Below are 19,000 nucleotides of genomic sequence, written 5' to 3'. Positions count from 1 at the left end.
GCACAGCATCTATTCACCGTATGGGGAGGAAGCCCAGGGGCAGCCCAGCATCTCGGAGATGCTGGGCACGCCCCTTAGTTGAGTATATGTCTGTTTGTGGAGCGTACAGTGGGCCTGATTCAGAGCCGCTCGTAAGCGGCCGCTCGTTCTCTCCGAGTGATGTTCGCACAACTACGCATGCGTATGGGTCGTAATGCGCATGTGCCAACCAGTCATTGCGGTCGGAAATCGAGCGCACGCAAAATAGCGAGTGCCTGCTAATTTGAGTGACAGGATGAGGCGTTTGTGGGTGGTAACAGGGGAAGGTGCTTGAAAACGGGGAGTGGAGATCCGAATGCAGGCGTGCCAAATGGTCAAAACGGGCGTTTTAAGGGTGTGCATAATTAACAAAGCAGCGTCATCGACCACGTTACTTGGTTGTTTCTTAGCCTGAACTGTTCGCATGATTGCGGTAGGAAAATCCAACCACAAGCACTGCGAGCAGTTCAGACGCCTTTCGATGTACTCGATTAATCAAATAAATAGCGGAGATGACGTAGGATGCGAGCGGCCAGGGGGCGTCTTTACAAAATAGTGAGCGCATGTTTCGTTCGCTCGCTCGCTCAGACATAGAGGCGTCAACAGACCGCAAAGAGCGAGCGCTCAATTTAAATAGCCAGACCCTTTTTCTGAACGAGCGAGCGCAAATAGCGTCCGGCTCTGAATCAGGCCCAGTATCTGGAGTGTGTTCACACTGCAGATGCTCTGAAACCAAGCATACACAAGTACAGGTGATGTAGTACACAATTCTATTACATCTCCACTTGTGACTGAAGTAGTGTAACTGTTATGTAAACAAAGTTCAAAGGGCGCATGTCAACGTATATGCACAGTTGGACGCTAGCATAATTACGCCTGCTCCAAGGCATATCATTTGCTTCTCGTATAATGTGCCATGATGATGACTATCAAACTAAGCGTACTTCTAGTGGTTGGGCACCATCAACAAGCGTAGAACTCTGCATAAAGGCAAATACACACATTTAGGTATGTGGATGCAATGCGGGAGCAAGTATGGATGACTCAGAATTACACCCAAAATTTCCAGAAACACTACACAAATGCCGCATTATGCGCCTGATCGCAACTGCGAAATTGTACACAGACGGTCGATTGTTGAGTACTGCTCATGTGCGCATGTATCACTGCGATCGGGACTGCAATTGCAGGGAGTACACAGACCCACCGCAGAGTGATTGACAGGGAGAACCGTTTGGGGGTTGACGGGGGGGGGGGGGTCGGAGAAAAGCAGGTGTGCTAGTGCTAGTGCGTTTGAACGCTGTCGCAGGGATGTGCATAAATTAGCCACTGCGATGGCATATGCAGCTTGAGCTCTCACTGTGTGCAGGAAAGTTAGCAATTTAGTGGTAGGGTCAGAGAGGGGCGCCGAGAGGGGGGGGGGAGCGGGTACTAATTACCCGGAAAAAAATGACACAATAAGACTTATTCTGGCACTGGTGCTCACCTAGTAAAACCTATACAGCTAGAGAGTCGAATGAATTGGCTGCAGCTGCCGTTTTAAGAAAACTCTGTAGTGTTTCCAAATAGCTTAAAAAATTAAGAAAAAACGGCTGCGCACTCCTAAGTAAATCGATTCAACTATAAAAAAACTAATTACCTGGGCCCGGGCTTGCTGGAGGGGCCCGGATCCGGCACCGCTTCCCCCACCCCCACACATCACAGTAGCCTAGCACATGTTGCTGTGTGCTGGGCTGCACTGGGAGACTGGTCACGGCTGCTAAGAAGCAGCCAGAGCAGTCTCCAATGCCTGTGGGGGGAACGATCAAACTGATCACGCCCCCCACTGGTTATGCACCGGGCTGAGGGTGCTCACTGCGTCCCTCTTGCCAGGGGGCGTGGCCATGCCTCCACGAGTAGGCCATGCCCCCTTTTTTTACCGGGGGTCCGGCACGGCTCTTGGCAGACTTGGGGTCAGACCTGCCTTAAATGTGCGAGTGGCTCCGATGTACTTTGATGTTACAGATGTTTTGGCTGGATTGCAAGGTGTTACAGATGTGCGAGAGGGGAAATGGGCGTCTGCATGTTGTGCGCGCAAGTGCTTTGCGTTTGCAACTATTAGCATACTTTCGCAGCAGAACTGCGTGCGCGATTGCAGCCATGATGGCATCAGCGATCCTTGCTGAATCAGGCCCTATGTTCTGCAAATAAAATACCGGTTCTCATTTGAACCATCCCGTTATGCTACAGGTGTTTGAGTTTTGTATTTAATTACCTGGTCCCTGGCTATGTGTATTCTAGGCTCACACCTTTACATTTATTGAGAATATGAAACCATCTACATCCTATTACATTAAAGTCCAAGTAATCTCCAGGAATCAAAATATATCATCTACAGAGAAAACTGTCCATACACCTGCGGTGGGACTGTAAGGTTAGTGATATGTATTTGAACTCTGTGCATTAACAAGTGACCCATTTTTGCATGTTGAGTAGTTTGCTGAATACACAACCCACATGCTGAGTGGATATTCCCAAATGTTTTTAAAAAAACAAGTTTTCCAAACTTTTCTACCACAAATGACCTACTCCCACTCCCGCCTTCAAGATTTTGCCAGTGCTGCTCCCCACCACTGGAACTATCATCTCTCCCTGTCAGACTCTACACCTCTACCCAAAGCTTCAATTGGGCTCTCAAAACCCACTTCTTAATTAAAGCCTTCATGTGTATTTAAGCTTTTACTGTATCCCACTTGTGGTTATACTTACAGGAACAGTGTAAGAACTGTGCATTTCACTACTCTGGAGTTGTAATGGACTAACATCCCCTGATCTGTTTTCAAAGTATTTGCCTAATTCCTTCCACAATTATAGTGCAGGCATCAACAATACAGATTATGAGAAAAAGGAGAGATTATCTGGCTCATTATCTTCTATATTTACATTTATTTAAAATGCAATTGCACATACATAAAAATCAGTATAAAACATCAATGATATAATCAAAGTAAACTCTTTGTAGACATTGCAAACAATTCTACCAAAATTAGAGGTATGTTTACTAAAGTGCAGGTGTTTAAAAGTGGAGATGTTGCCCACAGCAACCAGTCAGATTCTAGCTATTATCTTCTAGAAGGTACTAGATAAAGTTGAATCTGATTGGTTTGCTATGGGCAACATGTCCACTTCTAAAAACCTGCACTTAGCATTTGCACAAGACGGGTAAGGTGTAGTTGTTCTTCTCGGAGAGCGCAGCTGACACGTCTCAACTACATACAAGTCTTTTACCAGGTATCAACTTATTTGAAGATGAAACATATCAACTGAGCACTATAAGGAGGACTTTAGAAAGTGGATGCATGGTGATCTAAAGAGATCCAGGGACTCTCATTAAGATCACTGATGTTCCACCAATATTGACTAAGGACAGAGATAGACACAAATCTCATTGTGACTACATCTTTGTACGCAGTGACTGTGTGAATATATACATGTCGCAGCCACCGTAATTTGTATTGAGACACCCGTTGATGGCTTCACAAATCCAAGCGCTTGCGTACAAAGACGCAGCATCGGACGCAGATCAGTCGTTTATCAAAGTGCTGAGTAACCTTCTGATTACTTAGAATGGTAATTCGAACTAAGACGCCGGGCCCAGCAAAACTGCTGCAAGGATGCAGTCGCTGGCCGCGACATCCCTACAGAACAGTCGCTACATGCCTGCGTTTCTCTAACCATCCCCTGTAACCTCCCACAAACTGGCAATCTGTAAATGGCAACAGTAATCAATTGCGGCACATGCGGAGAACGAGTCAGATGCAGTACAATAAGCATTATCCAACTGCGAGAACTGCGTCCGTCTCTGAATCGGGCCCTAAGTCCGGTCTGAATACTTGCAACTCTTACGAAAAGATTACTTTAATTTTATCTTTGATGTTCTATATTGATTTTTATGTAGTGCAACTGTATCTTAAATAAAAGTACTTATAGAGGATAATGCACCAAATTGGCTATCATTTCTCTTTTTTTCTATATTTAGGATGTCTGCACTCTAATTCTGAAGGGAATTTGGAAAGTTCTTTGGAAGGGATGTAGTTATTAGACCGGCGGCCAGAATGCCACCGGTCTAAATCCCGATGGCTAAAGCTCGACACGGGACTTAGGATACGCGTCGAAATACTGATGCCTATCTTGATCTCGAAGCCGGAATGCAGAAGGACGCTGTCCAGAACAAGATAAATCCGGGGCGTCTTAGTAGTTAGCCGGGGGAAGAGGGAGAGGGTTACATTTAGGCACCCCCCGGGGAGGGTTAGGCTAGGGGATGGGGGGTTAGGGGCCACTAGGTCGAGGTTAGGTTAGGGATAGGCACCCCCCCAGGAGGGTTAGGTTTAGGGTACGGAAAGGGGGGCTTAGGTTTAGGCACTCCCGGGGGGACTTAGGGTTAGGTACCACCAAGGGAGGGAGAGGGTATAGTTAGGATACTTACTAGCCCCAGTCGGGAACTCCTCCTGAACAGCCGCCAGTATTTCAATCCCATTCCCTTTGGAAATAGGTCAGGGGTCTGTGTTACAACTACAGAGTAATATGTGCAGTTCATATATTGTTTCTCTATCGTAAGCATAAGAGGGATACAGTGAAAGCACTTCATGACTACACATGGAATACATACAGGAGACTGGCAGTCGGGATGCCGGCGGTCAGAAGACAGACAGCGGCATCCCGATGCTCAGAATCCCGACAGGGGATCGGTAAGTATCCTAACCCTCCCTATCTTCCTGCATCCTAACCCTAACCCCCCCTTCCCAGCAGCCTAACCCTTCCCGTTAGTGCCTAAACCTAACCCTCCCCTCTTGGTGCCTAAACCTAACCCTCCCCCCTTGGTGCCAAACCCCCCCCCTGGTGGTAACTAAACCTAAATCCCCATGCCCGCAGCATAACCCTAAACCCCGCAGCCTAAACCTAACCCGCCCCGCTATACATTTGGGAGGCCGGCTGTTGGGATTCCGGCGTCAGCATCTCAAGTGATTTTGGGATTCCGGCACTGATATTCTGGCCGCAGTTCGGGACTCCGGCACCGGTATATCGACCGCCGGCATCTTAACTGCATCTCCTACACATGGTGTGGGTACTGTGTGTTCACAGGAGTGCCTAATATTAATCATGTATTCACTGTAAAATAAATAACTGCTTTTGAAATGTTTTCATTGCATGTAAACAATCTTTTCCATCTATTTTATATGACATTTGTTATCCTAAAATAATTACATTTCTTTATTTTCTTCCTTAAGAGTAAAGGTAATATCACTGATTTATATCAAAGCTGTGGAAAAATAAGCAGTTACATTAATAATCTGCGAGGAGAATGGATTTTAGAAGATTTTCACATCCTCCTGCCAAAGAAGAAACAGAACACAAAGATCCTGCTATTGTGGACTTTAATAATATTAAGTTGGAAGTCTTTTAGGAGTGCTATGCTAAACGAAAACTCCATTTATTGCCCAATTTTGATCAGTCTCTGTGTATTTACTAAACCATCCCATCATTCATCTTCAGAGATTTGGAACAAATATCAGTCAGTACACCCTCAGTTTTCCTAACAAAATGAGAATGCTTTACTTACAGTTCAGTTATTTAAAAGTTATAAGTAATCAAATTGTCATTTCACATTTCTAAAGAAAGGAACGTACTGGTTATCTACTTGAATTTAAGAATTCATTATTCTGTTAGTGTTATTTTAAAGCTATCTCCATTTCACATAAGGTAAAGAATTTCCCAAGGATCATGATATATGTAATAATTTTGTATACAAATTATATATTATTTTTTACCGGGCATTTTTAAATTATCATTGGACAATGGTTTTGTATATACTTGTGTTTCTACTTGTTTGTATTTTTACTCAAGTGTTTTTTCATTAAAACTCATATTTATAACAAGTAATCCCATTCGGACCTAATAAATCGACATTTATTTATTTATTTATTACCAGTTATTTATATAGCGCGCACACATTCCGCAGCACTTTACAGAGAATATTTGGCCACTCACATCAATCCCTGCCCCAGTGTAGCTTACAATCTATATTCCCTACCACATGCACACACATACTATGGTCAATTTTTGTTGGGAGCCAATTAACCTACCAGTATATTTTTGGCATGTGGGAGGAAACCGGAGTACCCGGAGGAAACCCACGCAAGCACAGGGAGAATATACAAACTCCGCACATGTAGGGCCATGGTGGGAATTGAACCCATGACCTCAGTGCTGTGAGGCAGTAATGCTAACCATTACACCATCTGTGCTGCCCATTTGGAGAAAACATTAATAAATATATATATTATGGCGTGTTAGAATGTTAGAAGTCCACAATCAGCGACACTCAATGCAATAAATAGAAACCAGGAGTACTCCAACGATTCAATGTTCAGTTAGACCATACTTGCCAACTCTGCCCCATTGTCAGGGAGACTCCTTGAAATAGTAGCAATCTCCCTTTCTCTCTCCCTGAAGAGTCTGGGGCGTAAATTTACTAAAGTGCGGGTTTTTAGAAATGGAGATGTTGCCCATAGCAACCAATCCGATTCTACAATAGCTATTATCTTCTACAAGGTGCTAGATAAATGTTAAGTAAAATCTGATTGGATGCTATGGGCAACATCTCCATTTCTGAAAACATGCACTTTAGTAAATATACCCCTAGTAATCTCCCTGATTGCACCTTACCCCCATTATGTAGCTGTTATATTAATAAAAACAGAGATATATACATTCAAATGGGATCATTAGCATAATTTCTCTGCATTGGTTATAAGGTACAATGATCCCTATGGCTACATGCATTATATGAAAAGTATTAGTGTGTTTTCTTCAACAAATAGATTTTACTAACCGCTTTGGGTCTTGTTTAAACTTGATTGTAAGTCAGTTTTATGACACGCCTCTCAGATATAGCAGTACACAGTTTACCGCTGCGCTCATTGTGGTTCTTTCACAATCTCCTTGAAATGCTTTTTCAAAAGTAGGCAAGTATGAGTTAGACATGCACCCTGACAAAAGAGTCTAACTTTGGGTCATACTTGTCGATATTATGGCAGACAGGATGGAGAGGTGGGTGGCATGGTGACATAACTGCGTCATCATGGCACGCTGTCTGCGCTACAAAGACGCAATTTTGCATCACTTTAAAGCACTGAGATTCAATCATTCACTCGGGAAGTGAGCAGTATCCAGGGGGCTGGCCTACTCTCCCTGGACTCCTGGACAGCCACTCTACATTTGGGAGCAAATATGTATGGTTTGGGGCTCCCCTCCAAACCCACTGGTTATAAAAAAATAAAATAAAGAACACATAAACAGATTAAAGTGATCCGGGATCCCTGGTGCCCTCTGGAAACTAGATAGGAGCCTATATTGCCTAATGCAGTGGTTCCCAAACTCTTTTGAATCATGGCGCCCTAGAATATCAGCATGGTTTTCATGGCACCCCATGGCCAAATGTTTGTTATTGAGAAATTCAGAAAAGTAGTAAAGTAAATTGTGCTTACCTGTCATCCTTAGGGTAAGTTATGTGGTGGTGGCCAGGTTTGTGCTTCTTTTTGTCCACATATTTACATTACATTGGCCATAAATAATTTGATTTGTTGCTGGACTACCAACCTGAGGCACCCCTGCAAGTGTCCCGAGGCACCCCGGGGTGCCATGGCGCATTGTTTGGGAACCACTGGCCTAATGTATGATCCAGCTGTGAATCACTGTGGTATGACTTCAGGATGAATCTATAATGTAGGTTCATATTTTCAGAAAACAAATATATAATGAACACTGACACCACAATCCTGGAAATCATCAGATCTGTGTATTATCTTAGGTATTTATGACCATCTGGGATGTTTGTGGAAACAATGCTACAATCAAAGAAAATACCTATTCTCATACAATTATGACACCATTGTAATGCCACAGAGACACAGTAACTGTAGCTTGTTAGTGCACTTGCAATAATAATAATCCTTTTAATTTCAGCAGGATCATTAGCTTTTGTAGACATTTTGGGGCCACACAATGTACGATATCGGGTCAGTTGCCCCATCTCAGCTAAGATATGGCAAAATGCGTCGCCAGATTTAAGATAATTAGATGTTGTTTTTTTTATGTAAACAAAGCATGCTGAGTGACTACAGCTGCACACAGATAGGTCCTTAAGTAAAACCACAAGTTGTATTTCATAAAGAAGCTACTTATAACAGTCACAGATATATATGAAAAGATTTCTGTACTTTGACAGAATTTAAACATTGCACATAGTATTTCCATTTGAATGCCCCCTTGTGCAGTGGCGAATCTAGGGGGGGTTGAGCCCTGGGCGCCATTGCGTGGGCCAGGAGTACGGAGGAGTATACAGCGGCAGGCGCAGGAGTGGGGATTCATTTTTTTTTACATGTGTGCGTGTCTGTCGTATATATGTAAGGGGCACTAGCACTGCATGGGGGGGTACTGAATAGGGGGACTACTACTGGGGGCACTATATAAGGGGAACTACTGGGGGAACTGCATAGGGGGGACTACTACCTGGGGCACTGCATAGGGGGGCTACTACTGGGGCACTATATAAGGGGCATTATTGGCGGCACTGCATACGGGGATCGCTACTGGGGGCACTGCATAAGAGAAACCACTACTGGGGGCACTGCATAGGTGGGACTACTACTAGGGGCACTGCATGGGGGAAACTACTACTGGGGGTACTATATAAGGGGCACTGCATAGGGGGGACTACTACAGAGGGCACTATATAAGGGGTACTGCAGGGGGTATTGCATAGTGGGGACCACTACTGGGGGCACTGCATAGGGGGGACTACTACTGGGGACACTGTAAAAAGGGCACTGCATAGGGGAGGCCACTACTGTTTTTGCTATCTCTCTGATGGGTTTGTTTTGATTTTTCAGCCTAATGATGGCTTGCTTCACTGATAGTGACAGCTCTTTGGATCTCATACTGAGAGTCGACAGCAACTGATTCCAAATGCAAATGCCACACCTAGAATCAACTCCAGACCTTTTACCTGCTTAATTGATAATGAAATAACGAGGGAATAGCCCACACCTGTCCATGAAATAGCTTTTGAGTTGATAGTCCCATTACTTTTGGCCCCTTAAAAAGTGGGAGGCACATATAGAAACCATTGTGATTCCTACACCGTTCACCTGATTTGGATGTAATTACCCTCAAATTAAATCTGAAAGTCTGCAGTTAAAGCACATCTTGTTTGTTTCATTTCAAATCCATTGTGGTGGTGAATAGAGGCCAAAATATGAAAATTCTGTCAATGTCCCAATATTTATGCACCTGACTGTATGCACTGCATTTGTTATGCACTTTTAATGCATGTTACAATGCAAGTAACACATTTAATCATAATGCAATTATGTATTTCTTTCAAATGTATTTAGAAGCTGTATAATAACAAAAGAAAGAAAAATCTCTCTTAGGGGTCACTAAGCCTTGGATAGAGATAACGTGAATGGATATAAAGTACCAGCCAATCAGCTCCTAACTACCATGTCGCAGGCTGTATTTGAAAAATCTTCATCCAAGGCTTAGTAATTAGACCTCTAAGAAGGGTATTCAATATGAAAGGTTAACTTCCCTGGCGAAGTTAACGTTTCATATCGGAGTTTTTTTCTGCGTAAAGGTACGGTGCGCGCTTCCGCTTATCCCCGTATTCAAAATAAAATTAACGAAAACGGGAGACTCCGAAGTTGGATTTGCGTAAAGTTACGAATTTTTCCTTAAAATAATAGACTCCCCTAAAGTTGTAAAAACATGGGGGAACACTATGGGTACCCCCGTTTTAGCCTTTAATTGAAAGTCGGGGATTTAAATAGCCACAGCAGGTGTTTTTTTCCCGACATTGAAGAAGTGATGCAGAAGAGCACTTAGGTTATTTTTTTCGTTTTTTTAAGTGGTCCCATCAAATTTGGGGTACATGAAAATGGGTACTAGCATATTTTTAAGTCCCTAAAGTCAGTTTTTAAAAATTCTGCATTTGTGCACCTGCCGCTATAATTCTATTCTAGAAAACATCTACCGCATACTTGCAGAATAGCCCTGAACCTATTTCCCTATTGTTTAACAATTTTTTCCCATTTTTTTTTTTACCCCAATTTTTTAATACATTTTTTGGGGTGTCCCTATTTTTTTTAAAACTTTTTTTGACACAGTTCTATTTTAAATGTCATTCCCAGGGGTGCAGGCTATTTTTTTTAAGCCTGCACCCCTAAACCCCAATTCTGCACTTTTTTTCAACACCTATTCAATGGTGAAAACTTATCCCCGTTTTTTAGCAAAGACTTTTCAAAACTGCGATAAGTCTTTGAAATTGAATACGGTGTAAAACTAAAACCAGTGATATTAACGCAAAAAAGTTAAAAAGTGCGATATTAACGCAAAAAACGATGTTATCGCACCCATATTGAATACCCCTGTTAGTCCTTGGTAGAAAATATATCTGTCAATCTCTTTTAGCATCTCTCTCAAATGCAAGTAAGAATAATTAACAGGTTCAGGGGGCGGGGCCGGATGGTAAACGCCATTAAGCCCCTTCCCTTCAAAGCAAAAGACTGCGATTTGCGGGTCTGAATGGAGGGGGCAGGGCTAAATGATGCAATGTGCGTAATTTTAGCCCCGCCCCCTCCCTACGGACCCGCACATCCCCATAAATTCTCGCCATCCAGCTCACTTCACTAGGAAGTGGGCTGGATACAGAAAATCTGCCAACTCTTCCGGGAGTGGGGGGGGGGGGGGGGAGTAGGCGAGTATGTATATAAGGGACAGATCCTGTAAAATGTGATATTGTCTTATATTTATTAAAACCATTTATTTAATCCAGGATAAAAATGCATACATAAAATATAACAAATCAAATATTATCTGTAATTCTGGTAGATGCAAATTCAGATACTTTCATAGACTGGGGGGTTTCTTGTCCTAAAATGCCACTCTAGCCCTAGGAGTAGGGGCGAGATGTCCTTACAGCAATAGTGAACACAGATAAATGTTACCCACACTGCTATACGCATTTCGCCTTGAGACTTCATCAGGGATATCTATGTTCACTATAGGCTTTCTAGCCCCCTACTCCTAGATTATCTTAATTTAGGGCAAGAAAATTGGCAATTTATGAGAGCATCTGAATTTGGACCTCCACGAGAATTACAGATAAGCTTTGATTTATTTAAATTTTATGTACATATTTTTATAATGGAATTTTTTTTTAATTTTTTATGAAAAATATTATACAATTATGTGTTACTAAATTTATCATAAATACGTATATAAATCCTCCATTACTAACTTGGTGCCATCAGAAGTGGTTCAGAAATTAGCTGATATAACCTCTACCCATAACCAAAGAAATATGATCTACTGTACATTAGGTTAGGCCTATGTGGCAAGGAATTATCAAGTACCTTATCTGGTATGTGGTTTGGCCATCTTCTGTTTCACTTCACCATACAGCGCCGTCTGTGTCTTTCTGATCATGCATTTACAAAAGTGTTTGCTCAAGGTTTTTTATACAAGTGTCTGTAAGAGAATATCAAGTTACACACACTTAGAAATTCATATATAAACACTTTCTGCAATTTTATATTGTACTCCCATTGGGGGGAATTCACTTCAGCGCAATGGTAAATAGCCTTGGGAGGGAGCTCCCGCAGCTATTCAATTCAATGCACTGTTTGCCTTGTCGGGAAGAAGGTAAGTCAGAGAATGCCGGTACTCGCGACTTAACCTGGGTGTTAAGGCACGGTAACCGGCATTCTCTGACTAAAGTGCTGACAAACAGTTGCGTGCCTGGCACTTTTGATGGATTTCTCCTCGCATCCCCAGGGGGATGCAAGAAAAAATCCTTTGCCCGCCCAAACAGCGCGTTGAATTGAATAGCAGCTATTCACCATTGCGCTGAATTGAATTCCCCCCATTGAATGCAAGTTCCTAACTGCATTGACATGCATCAGACTCACTGAAATGAAACAAGAAATATTCAAAAACATTAAAAAAAAATGTAACTGTTAAAACTTATCAACTAATTCTTGTCTGATCTTGCCAAATTGGGATCCTGTATGGACAGACTTGAACAAAAAGTGAACACGATGTGTCAATTCCAAGCTAACATTGAACAAAAATTTGTAAATCTAAGAATTGAATTTTAATCTTATAAAGATCACCATGAGGACATGAAAAATCGTAATCAGCGAAAGGATATATGTATCAAAAAAGTGCCAGAGTCAGTGGGGCTACATCCTTCTTAAAACACTTTGGGGTCTATTTACTAAGCCTTGGATGGAGATAAAGTAAACAAAGATAAAGTACCAGCCAATCAGCTCCTGTCATTTTTCAAACACAGCCTGTAAAATGGCAGTTATAAGCTGATTGGCTGGTACTTTATCTCCATTCACTTTATTTCCATCCAAGGCTTAATAAATAGATCCCTTTGTATCATAAAGGAACTGCCAGAAGCATACGGTCACCCTAACTCGCCACCAGATAGAGATTTGACTGCCCCTACTTTGGAGTGGTGCACTGCTCGACTCTTTTAATCTCACTTGAACGTGAATTTGACTCTAACAGGGCATACACACTAGACAATAATCATGAACCATATGAACGATAACTTTCAACGATATATTGTTCAGTGTGTATGCACCAAACAACCAATGATGCACGCTCTCGCGGGTTGTTAACGATGTTTGCTATCGTGCAAACATACATGCCAATCTGACGATATCGTCAGAAAGTGCCTGTTCAGGGACGTGGCAGGATGACGTCACTAAACGATATTGTTAACGATATCGTTCAGTGTTTTCACCAATATATTTCAGCTGTTACAAGTCGCGGTCACGACTTGTTCCTCTCCAGCAATTTTGGTCCAGTTCCATCAGTTGCTAGGCGATCCGGACGCCGCAGGGTGTCACGTGTTATCCGCAACATGGCCTGATTGGCTCCTACTCTTATTTGTGCATGCTGGCCTTTTGCCGCCTCGCCGACTATAGTGTTACTTGTGGATCTCTCGGCTCTGCTACATGGTCAGCATTTCTGTTGCTCCAGATTGTAGTGAACCCTGTTTCTCTGGCTCCCCAGCCACTCCATCAGCTTGCAAACTGCTACAGGCTCCCTGGCCGCTCCATCGGCCGTCCAGCCACTCAGTCAGCTCGCAGGCTGCTAAAGGTTCCCTTGCCACTCCATCGGCCCTCCAGCCACTCCATCAGCTTGCAAGCTGCTACCGGCTTTCAGTAGCACCATCAGTTCTCCAACTTGTACTACCGGCTCTAAGCCGCACCATCGGCTCTCAAGCCGCACCATCAGCTCTCCAACTTGTACTACAATCTCTAAGCCTCACCATCGGCTTTCAAAGTCGCATCACCAGCTCTCATGCCGCACCATCAATTATCCAACTTGTACTCTCAGCTCTAAGCAGTACCATCGGCTCTCAAAGCCGCACCATCAGTTCTCCAATTTGTACTACCGGCTCTAAGCTACACCATCGGCTTGCAAAGCCACATCACCGGCTCTCAAGCCGCATCATCTGTTCTTCAACTTATACTAACGGCTCTCAAGCAGCATCGCCAGCTCTCCAAGTTGTACTACCGGCTCTTGCCGTACCACTGACTATCTTGTTATCCAGTATCTCATGCTATTCTCTGGTTCCCATAGGTAATTTGTGTAAACCACTACTACTCCGAGTTTTAAGTCCAGACATCCACTTAAGTACCTGTGAACGTTTCTAGTTCTAAGGGAAGAGCAGGTGGCTGTTAGTGGCAGAAGATCTCGCTAGCCTGGGTTCTAGGAGGTTTACATGGAGCAGCCTAGGGAACCGTAACATCAGCACTATTGTCTAGTGTGTATGTCCCTTTTGGTTCATGCTCTATTTAATGACTCACTTTACCTGTTGATTTCTATGCTTGACCATCACAAATAATTGTACGTTCTACCCAGAGATGATAGCTGTTAATTTGCTATTATTGCTGTTTTTTATGCCAAGTTCACATGGCCTTTTCATAGCTCAGTCAAGAAGTGTGACTATTCTATAGCTACATACCGAAATTTTTACCTATCATACTAGTTTTATCAATACTAGTTTTTCTCTTGGTCTGTTTATTTTTTGTTCTGTCTTTTCTAAGCCATCCATACTGATGGCCATACTTGTTTTCTATGTTCAGTATATCAATTATTGCACTGTTAACTTGAAACTGTTTTTGTTCTTGCGACTGTGTATTTTTCACGCTCTCCCCCTACCAACCTCAGTTACCCACCTGTCTACACAATGCACGCCCCCAAGAAGAGTGTGCCCACACTACAGAAAATGTAATATAAAGATAATAATCATTGTAGTTAATGTTGACTGAGCAGAACTATAATTAATGCTGTATGCAGATTAAACATACTGACTGCGAGGATTGATTGACGTAATTTATTTTCCTTGTAATCTTCCACTGCAAGATAATTCACTAGCTCAAAAAGAACCACAAGCAGGAAATCTTATTACTGCTTAATCTTTGATGGTGTATTTTATTATGCAATAACTATATAAGCTGATCTTTGATGGTGTATTTTATTATGCAATAACTATATAAGCTGATCCCGCTATCCTTTAAAACTTTGAACTATAGTATTATTACTTTGGGACTATTATTAAATATATTGGACCAATACCCGACTCCTTCTCAGTGTTCTCCCCAGAAAACTTTTCTAGCCGGGTGGCATCAAGAAGTAGCCGGATGAGGGCCTTCGCAATAATAAAATGTTTTAAACCCTGACCTTATAATGATTTAAACTTGAAATAACATTTTGTTTATTAATTCTCCTCTTTTTCTTAGCGGTCCAGTCATTTGCAGCTTTTTCATAATCAAAGTGTCCCTCTGGTCCCTCTAGTGAAATCAGTATCACGTTATTTAGTGCTGGCACAGAATTAATTTTTTTATACTGCTCCCAGATACAGTGTCCTCACTTGCAGGCTCTGCAGATACTGGGCCTGATTCAGAGCCGGACGCTCTGAACGAGCGCTCACTCTGAATCAGGGCGTTTTTTTTTTTTTTTTTGGTGCGTCCTCCTGGACGCTTGCATAGCTGTGAGTTACCACCCACAGCTTATGCGAGCGTCCATGATGATGGTCGCGATGGTCAAGACCATCGCGACCATCGGGCTTGCGACGAGACCCTGCAGTAGGGTCTCGCTGCCGCAAGCCCTGGAGTGATTTTGGCTCTATCAGAGCCAAAATCACTCCCACTGACATCACTAGTGATGTCAGTGGGGCCGGACATAGACGGTAGGCGTTCACATGGGAACGCCTCCGTCTGGGCAGCCACGCCCCGGCACGCTCACCAAAGGGGGCATGCTGTCACTCACCATCGACAGCACACCCCCTTTGGTGCGAGTCCCGAGCGACGGCTTCCCCGTCGCTCGCCGGGTCTCGCGCATGCGCACGACGGAGCAGCCTCCATCGTGCGCATGCGCATTTGGGTACCATCGACCCGCTTGCGAGCGTCCGCTCGCGAGCGGGTCTGAATGAGACCCACTGTCCCCACTTGCTGGCACTACAGATTTTTTTTTAAACAGCTCCCAGATACTGTCCCTGCTTGCAGGCTCCCAGATACAGTCCCCACTTGTAGGCCCCCAAATACTGTCCCCACAGATTTTTTTCAGCTCCTACACAGGCAGAGAGTGGACGCAGGTCTGCTAACTTTAATGTGTTCAGGCGACTGTTCCCGCCTGAACAGCGCACCCTTGCTTTTATACAGTGGGAGGGATCTCTGCCCTCCAGCCTGACACCACCCTGTACTGTGACGAGCCCGAGCTACACAACCCGGCACTCTCCCCTTCCCCAATGCGCCGCATCCCCATACAACCTACTGCCCGGCACTCCCCCGCCACAATGCGCCACGTCCCGTCGCCAAGAACCCTCACTAATGTCTCCTTATTGCCGGCAGACACAGATACCAGACAGACTGTGAGCCTCCAAAGTGAATAACATGTGACGGCGCAGCTCGGTGTCACATCCTGCATCCGTATCAACAAGGACACATTGAGGGTGACAGGGCAACATGGGAAGCGGTGAATTGGGACGCGGGGGAAGTGCCAGGCAGTAACTGTTTCTTGCAAAGCCTGGGGAGAACACTGCTTCTTATACTCTTATTTCAGGATTTTTTTACCCTCAATTTGTAGAACTCTGGGATCTGAGGGCCTCATTCAGAGGCGGTCGGAAAATGCAAGTGGTCGCTCAGAAACTGGGCGGCCACTTGCATCCTGACCGCCCGCCTCTGTTGCGGTCGTTAGGCTGTGGGTTAACACCCACAGCTCTAACGACCGCTCCGGTCTCTGACCATCGCGACCATCGGGGCTTACGACGAGACCCTAGGGTAGGGTCTCGCTTGTCGTAAGCCCCGGAGAGCTTCTGGCTCTGTCTGAGCCAGAAGCTCTCCACTGACATCACTAGTGATGTCAGTGGGGCCGCCCCCAAACGGTAGGCGTTCCCATGGGAACGCCTCCGTTTGGGCTGCCACCCCCCCCGGCCCGCCTTCCAAACGGGGCGAGCTGTCAATCAACATCGACAGCTCGCCCCCTTTGGATCGAGACCCGCTACGACCGGCGCTGTACCTATGTCATGGAAGACATATACTCCCCGATTTTCATGTTTCTAGGTCCAGGGGTTTGGGGCTGGGCGTTGATGAGTCAGTCAGTGAGTGAGTCAGTCAGTCAGGACATTTGAATTTATATTTAACTAGCTAATGTACCCAGTTTCACCCTGGTAGACCTAAGATATTTACTGTTTCCATTACCATCTCATCACTCCAGTAACACATTAATCCTTCACCTCTATAGTAATCATTGCTACTGTATAGTAATGCTGGGTACACACAGAACGATCATCAGCGATAACGATACCGCTGAACGATCTTCCTTTAAAAATCCTGGCTTGCTGGATGACCGATATTGTTCATCCACACACCCAAAAACCACCAATGATCACGGATCCCTATGGAGACATAACGATATCTTCCAGATTGGCCTGCTTGCATGAAAGATGGTCGATATCGTTATCGTCCAGCGGGAACGCGCATCTTTGGTCGTTCATTGCATTCACACGGAATGATATTGCTATCGCTCATATCGTTAAGATATATTTTTCCGTGTAGGCACCATAAGACATTACTCCCTCACCTGTGTACTAACACATTCCACTCCCTCACCTCTGTGTTAACACATTATCTTAGCTCACCTCTGTATTAACACATTTCTCTCCCTCACCTGTTTTGTAGCATATTCAACATTCCACCACCTCACCTGTGTAGCACTATAATTCCTCCCTCACACATGTAGTAACACACTACCCTCACACCTGTAGAAACGTATTCCCCTCCATCACCTCTGGAGTAACACATTACCCCCACTCACTCCTGTAGTAACACATTCCCCTCCCTTGCCCGTGTTGTAACACATTCCCTTCTCACCCCGTAGTAACAAATTTGACATTCCCCTCCCTCACCTCTATAGTGACACATTCCCCTCCTATAACTGTGTAGTAACTAATTCCCTTCCCTTACAATTCAAATAAGGGAGCCACACAAACTGCCAGTGATGTTTGGCAGCACTTGGGATGAAAGTTGGTTTTTGAATACTGAACTGGGCTACAGCCACGATGAGACAGTCAGGACATTGCACAGGATGGGGAAACATTTTAGCCCTTTTCATCCCCTTTGGAGTTGAATTTCAAGAAATCCCTTCTTAGTGGGCACCTACGTCATGAAAGGCATATACTCCCCGATTTTCATGTTTCTAAGTCCAGGGGTTTGGACTGGGTGTTGTTGAGTCAGTCAAGACTTGATTTTTTTCTATATATACAGTAGATATAAAAGTTAATAGCAGAGCAATAATCATAGGAAAATCCTATATACATTATAGTGTACATAAATGTAAATATATATTTGTTTTTGTTTAAAAACAAAGTAAAAAAATCTTTGAAATTTATATATTTAAGATTTCTAATTTTGCATCGATAACAGATTAATTACCATGGCTATTTAAGAGGCAGGTGACCTCACATTAGCAATTTTTAACCATGCTTGCACCCATTTTCAAGTACCCCAAATTTGCTGGAACTAGTTATTTCCTCCAATAAAAACTGCTAAATGCTATTCTTCACCACTTATGCCAAGACGCTATAAAGAGGCAATTGAAAACACTTAAGTACCCCAAATAGCTCCAGGGGGGATAATCGGGGACATCTATACTGATCCCCAATGTTAGTGCATCTTTTTGGGGGTGTCAGGCTGATTTCCCCATTTCTGGCAGCACTTTTCGCATGTTTGAGTTTCGTCGGGAAGCGTTTTTGCGTCCTTTGAAATTGAATACGGCAAATAGCGGGGGTGCGCACGATAAGTTTCCGCAGCTAAAACACGCAAAGTCTGAGAAAGGTGCGGCATGCGAAAAAGGATTGTGGGTGCGAAACTAATTGAATATGGGCCATGGTCTTTTCCTCAAGCCTGTATCCAATTGAAAGATTTTAAAATGTAGATATTACATCATTGTGCCAAGGACCTACAGTGGTTATTGTGGCTCTGTACATCTGTGCCAAGGACCTACAGTGGTTATTGTGGCTCTGTGCGGGATAGCCAGCGTGTGACACTGTCTGCCCCTAGCTCCGTCTATGACAAGGACAGTGTCAGACTGAAGCTGTCAGTGAGAGCTATAAGTAAGGCGGCGAGCTGGCGCTACTCCTCTGTACCTGGCTGGCCCGGTGTGTGTCAGCTCAGTCACTGCTGGGATGCAGCCGCTGCTTCCTATAGCATACAGTTTATATACGATAGTGTCACCCACGGCGCTGCGCCCACCGCCTAGCAGCACCGCTACTGACTGAGATGGTGAGTGAGAGAGACCGGGATGTTATTAATATTATTGCCCAACGCTGCTGCTGTCATATGACCTGGCGTCAACCCCTCCC

At 44.1% G+C, this 19,000-nt stretch overlaps 2 protein-coding genes across 4 annotated transcripts in view; one reads left to right on the top strand and one right to left on the bottom strand.

Moving 5' to 3' along the window:
• The window catches only part of LOC148508321 (anosmin-1-like), a 59,861-nt gene extending 54,503 nt beyond the window's left edge, over window positions 1-5,358 (top strand). The window contains exons 13-14 of the mRNA XM_088444854.1: window positions 2,299-2,431; window positions 5,286-5,358. Coding sequence (XP_088300980.1) covers window positions 2,299-2,430 — 132 coding nt within the window. The 3' untranslated portion in view covers window position 2,431; window positions 5,286-5,358. The remainder of the gene's footprint in view (window positions 1-2,298; window positions 2,432-5,285) is intronic.
• LOC148508320 (uncharacterized) overlaps window positions 1-18,914 on the bottom strand; it is a 174,922-nt gene extending 156,008 nt beyond the window's left edge. For all 3 annotated transcript variants that reach the window (XR_015869604.1, XR_015869603.1, XM_088444856.1), the window contains exons 1-2: window positions 18,785-18,914; window positions 11,472-11,586 (exon numbers count right to left, since the gene is read on the bottom strand). The gene's annotated coding sequence lies outside the window, so the exon portion shown is untranslated. The remainder of the gene's footprint in view (window positions 1-11,471; window positions 11,587-18,784) is intronic.
• Window positions 18,915-19,000: the final 86 nt, after the last annotated feature.

Source organism: Taudactylus pleione, unplaced genomic scaffold (assembly GCF_031769625.1).
Source record: "Taudactylus pleione unplaced genomic scaffold, aTauple2 ptg000372l, whole genome shotgun sequence".
NCBI lineage: Eukaryota > Metazoa > Chordata > Amphibia > Anura > Myobatrachidae > Taudactylus > Taudactylus pleione.
This window is presented reverse-complemented; position numbering and strand designations above follow the sequence as displayed.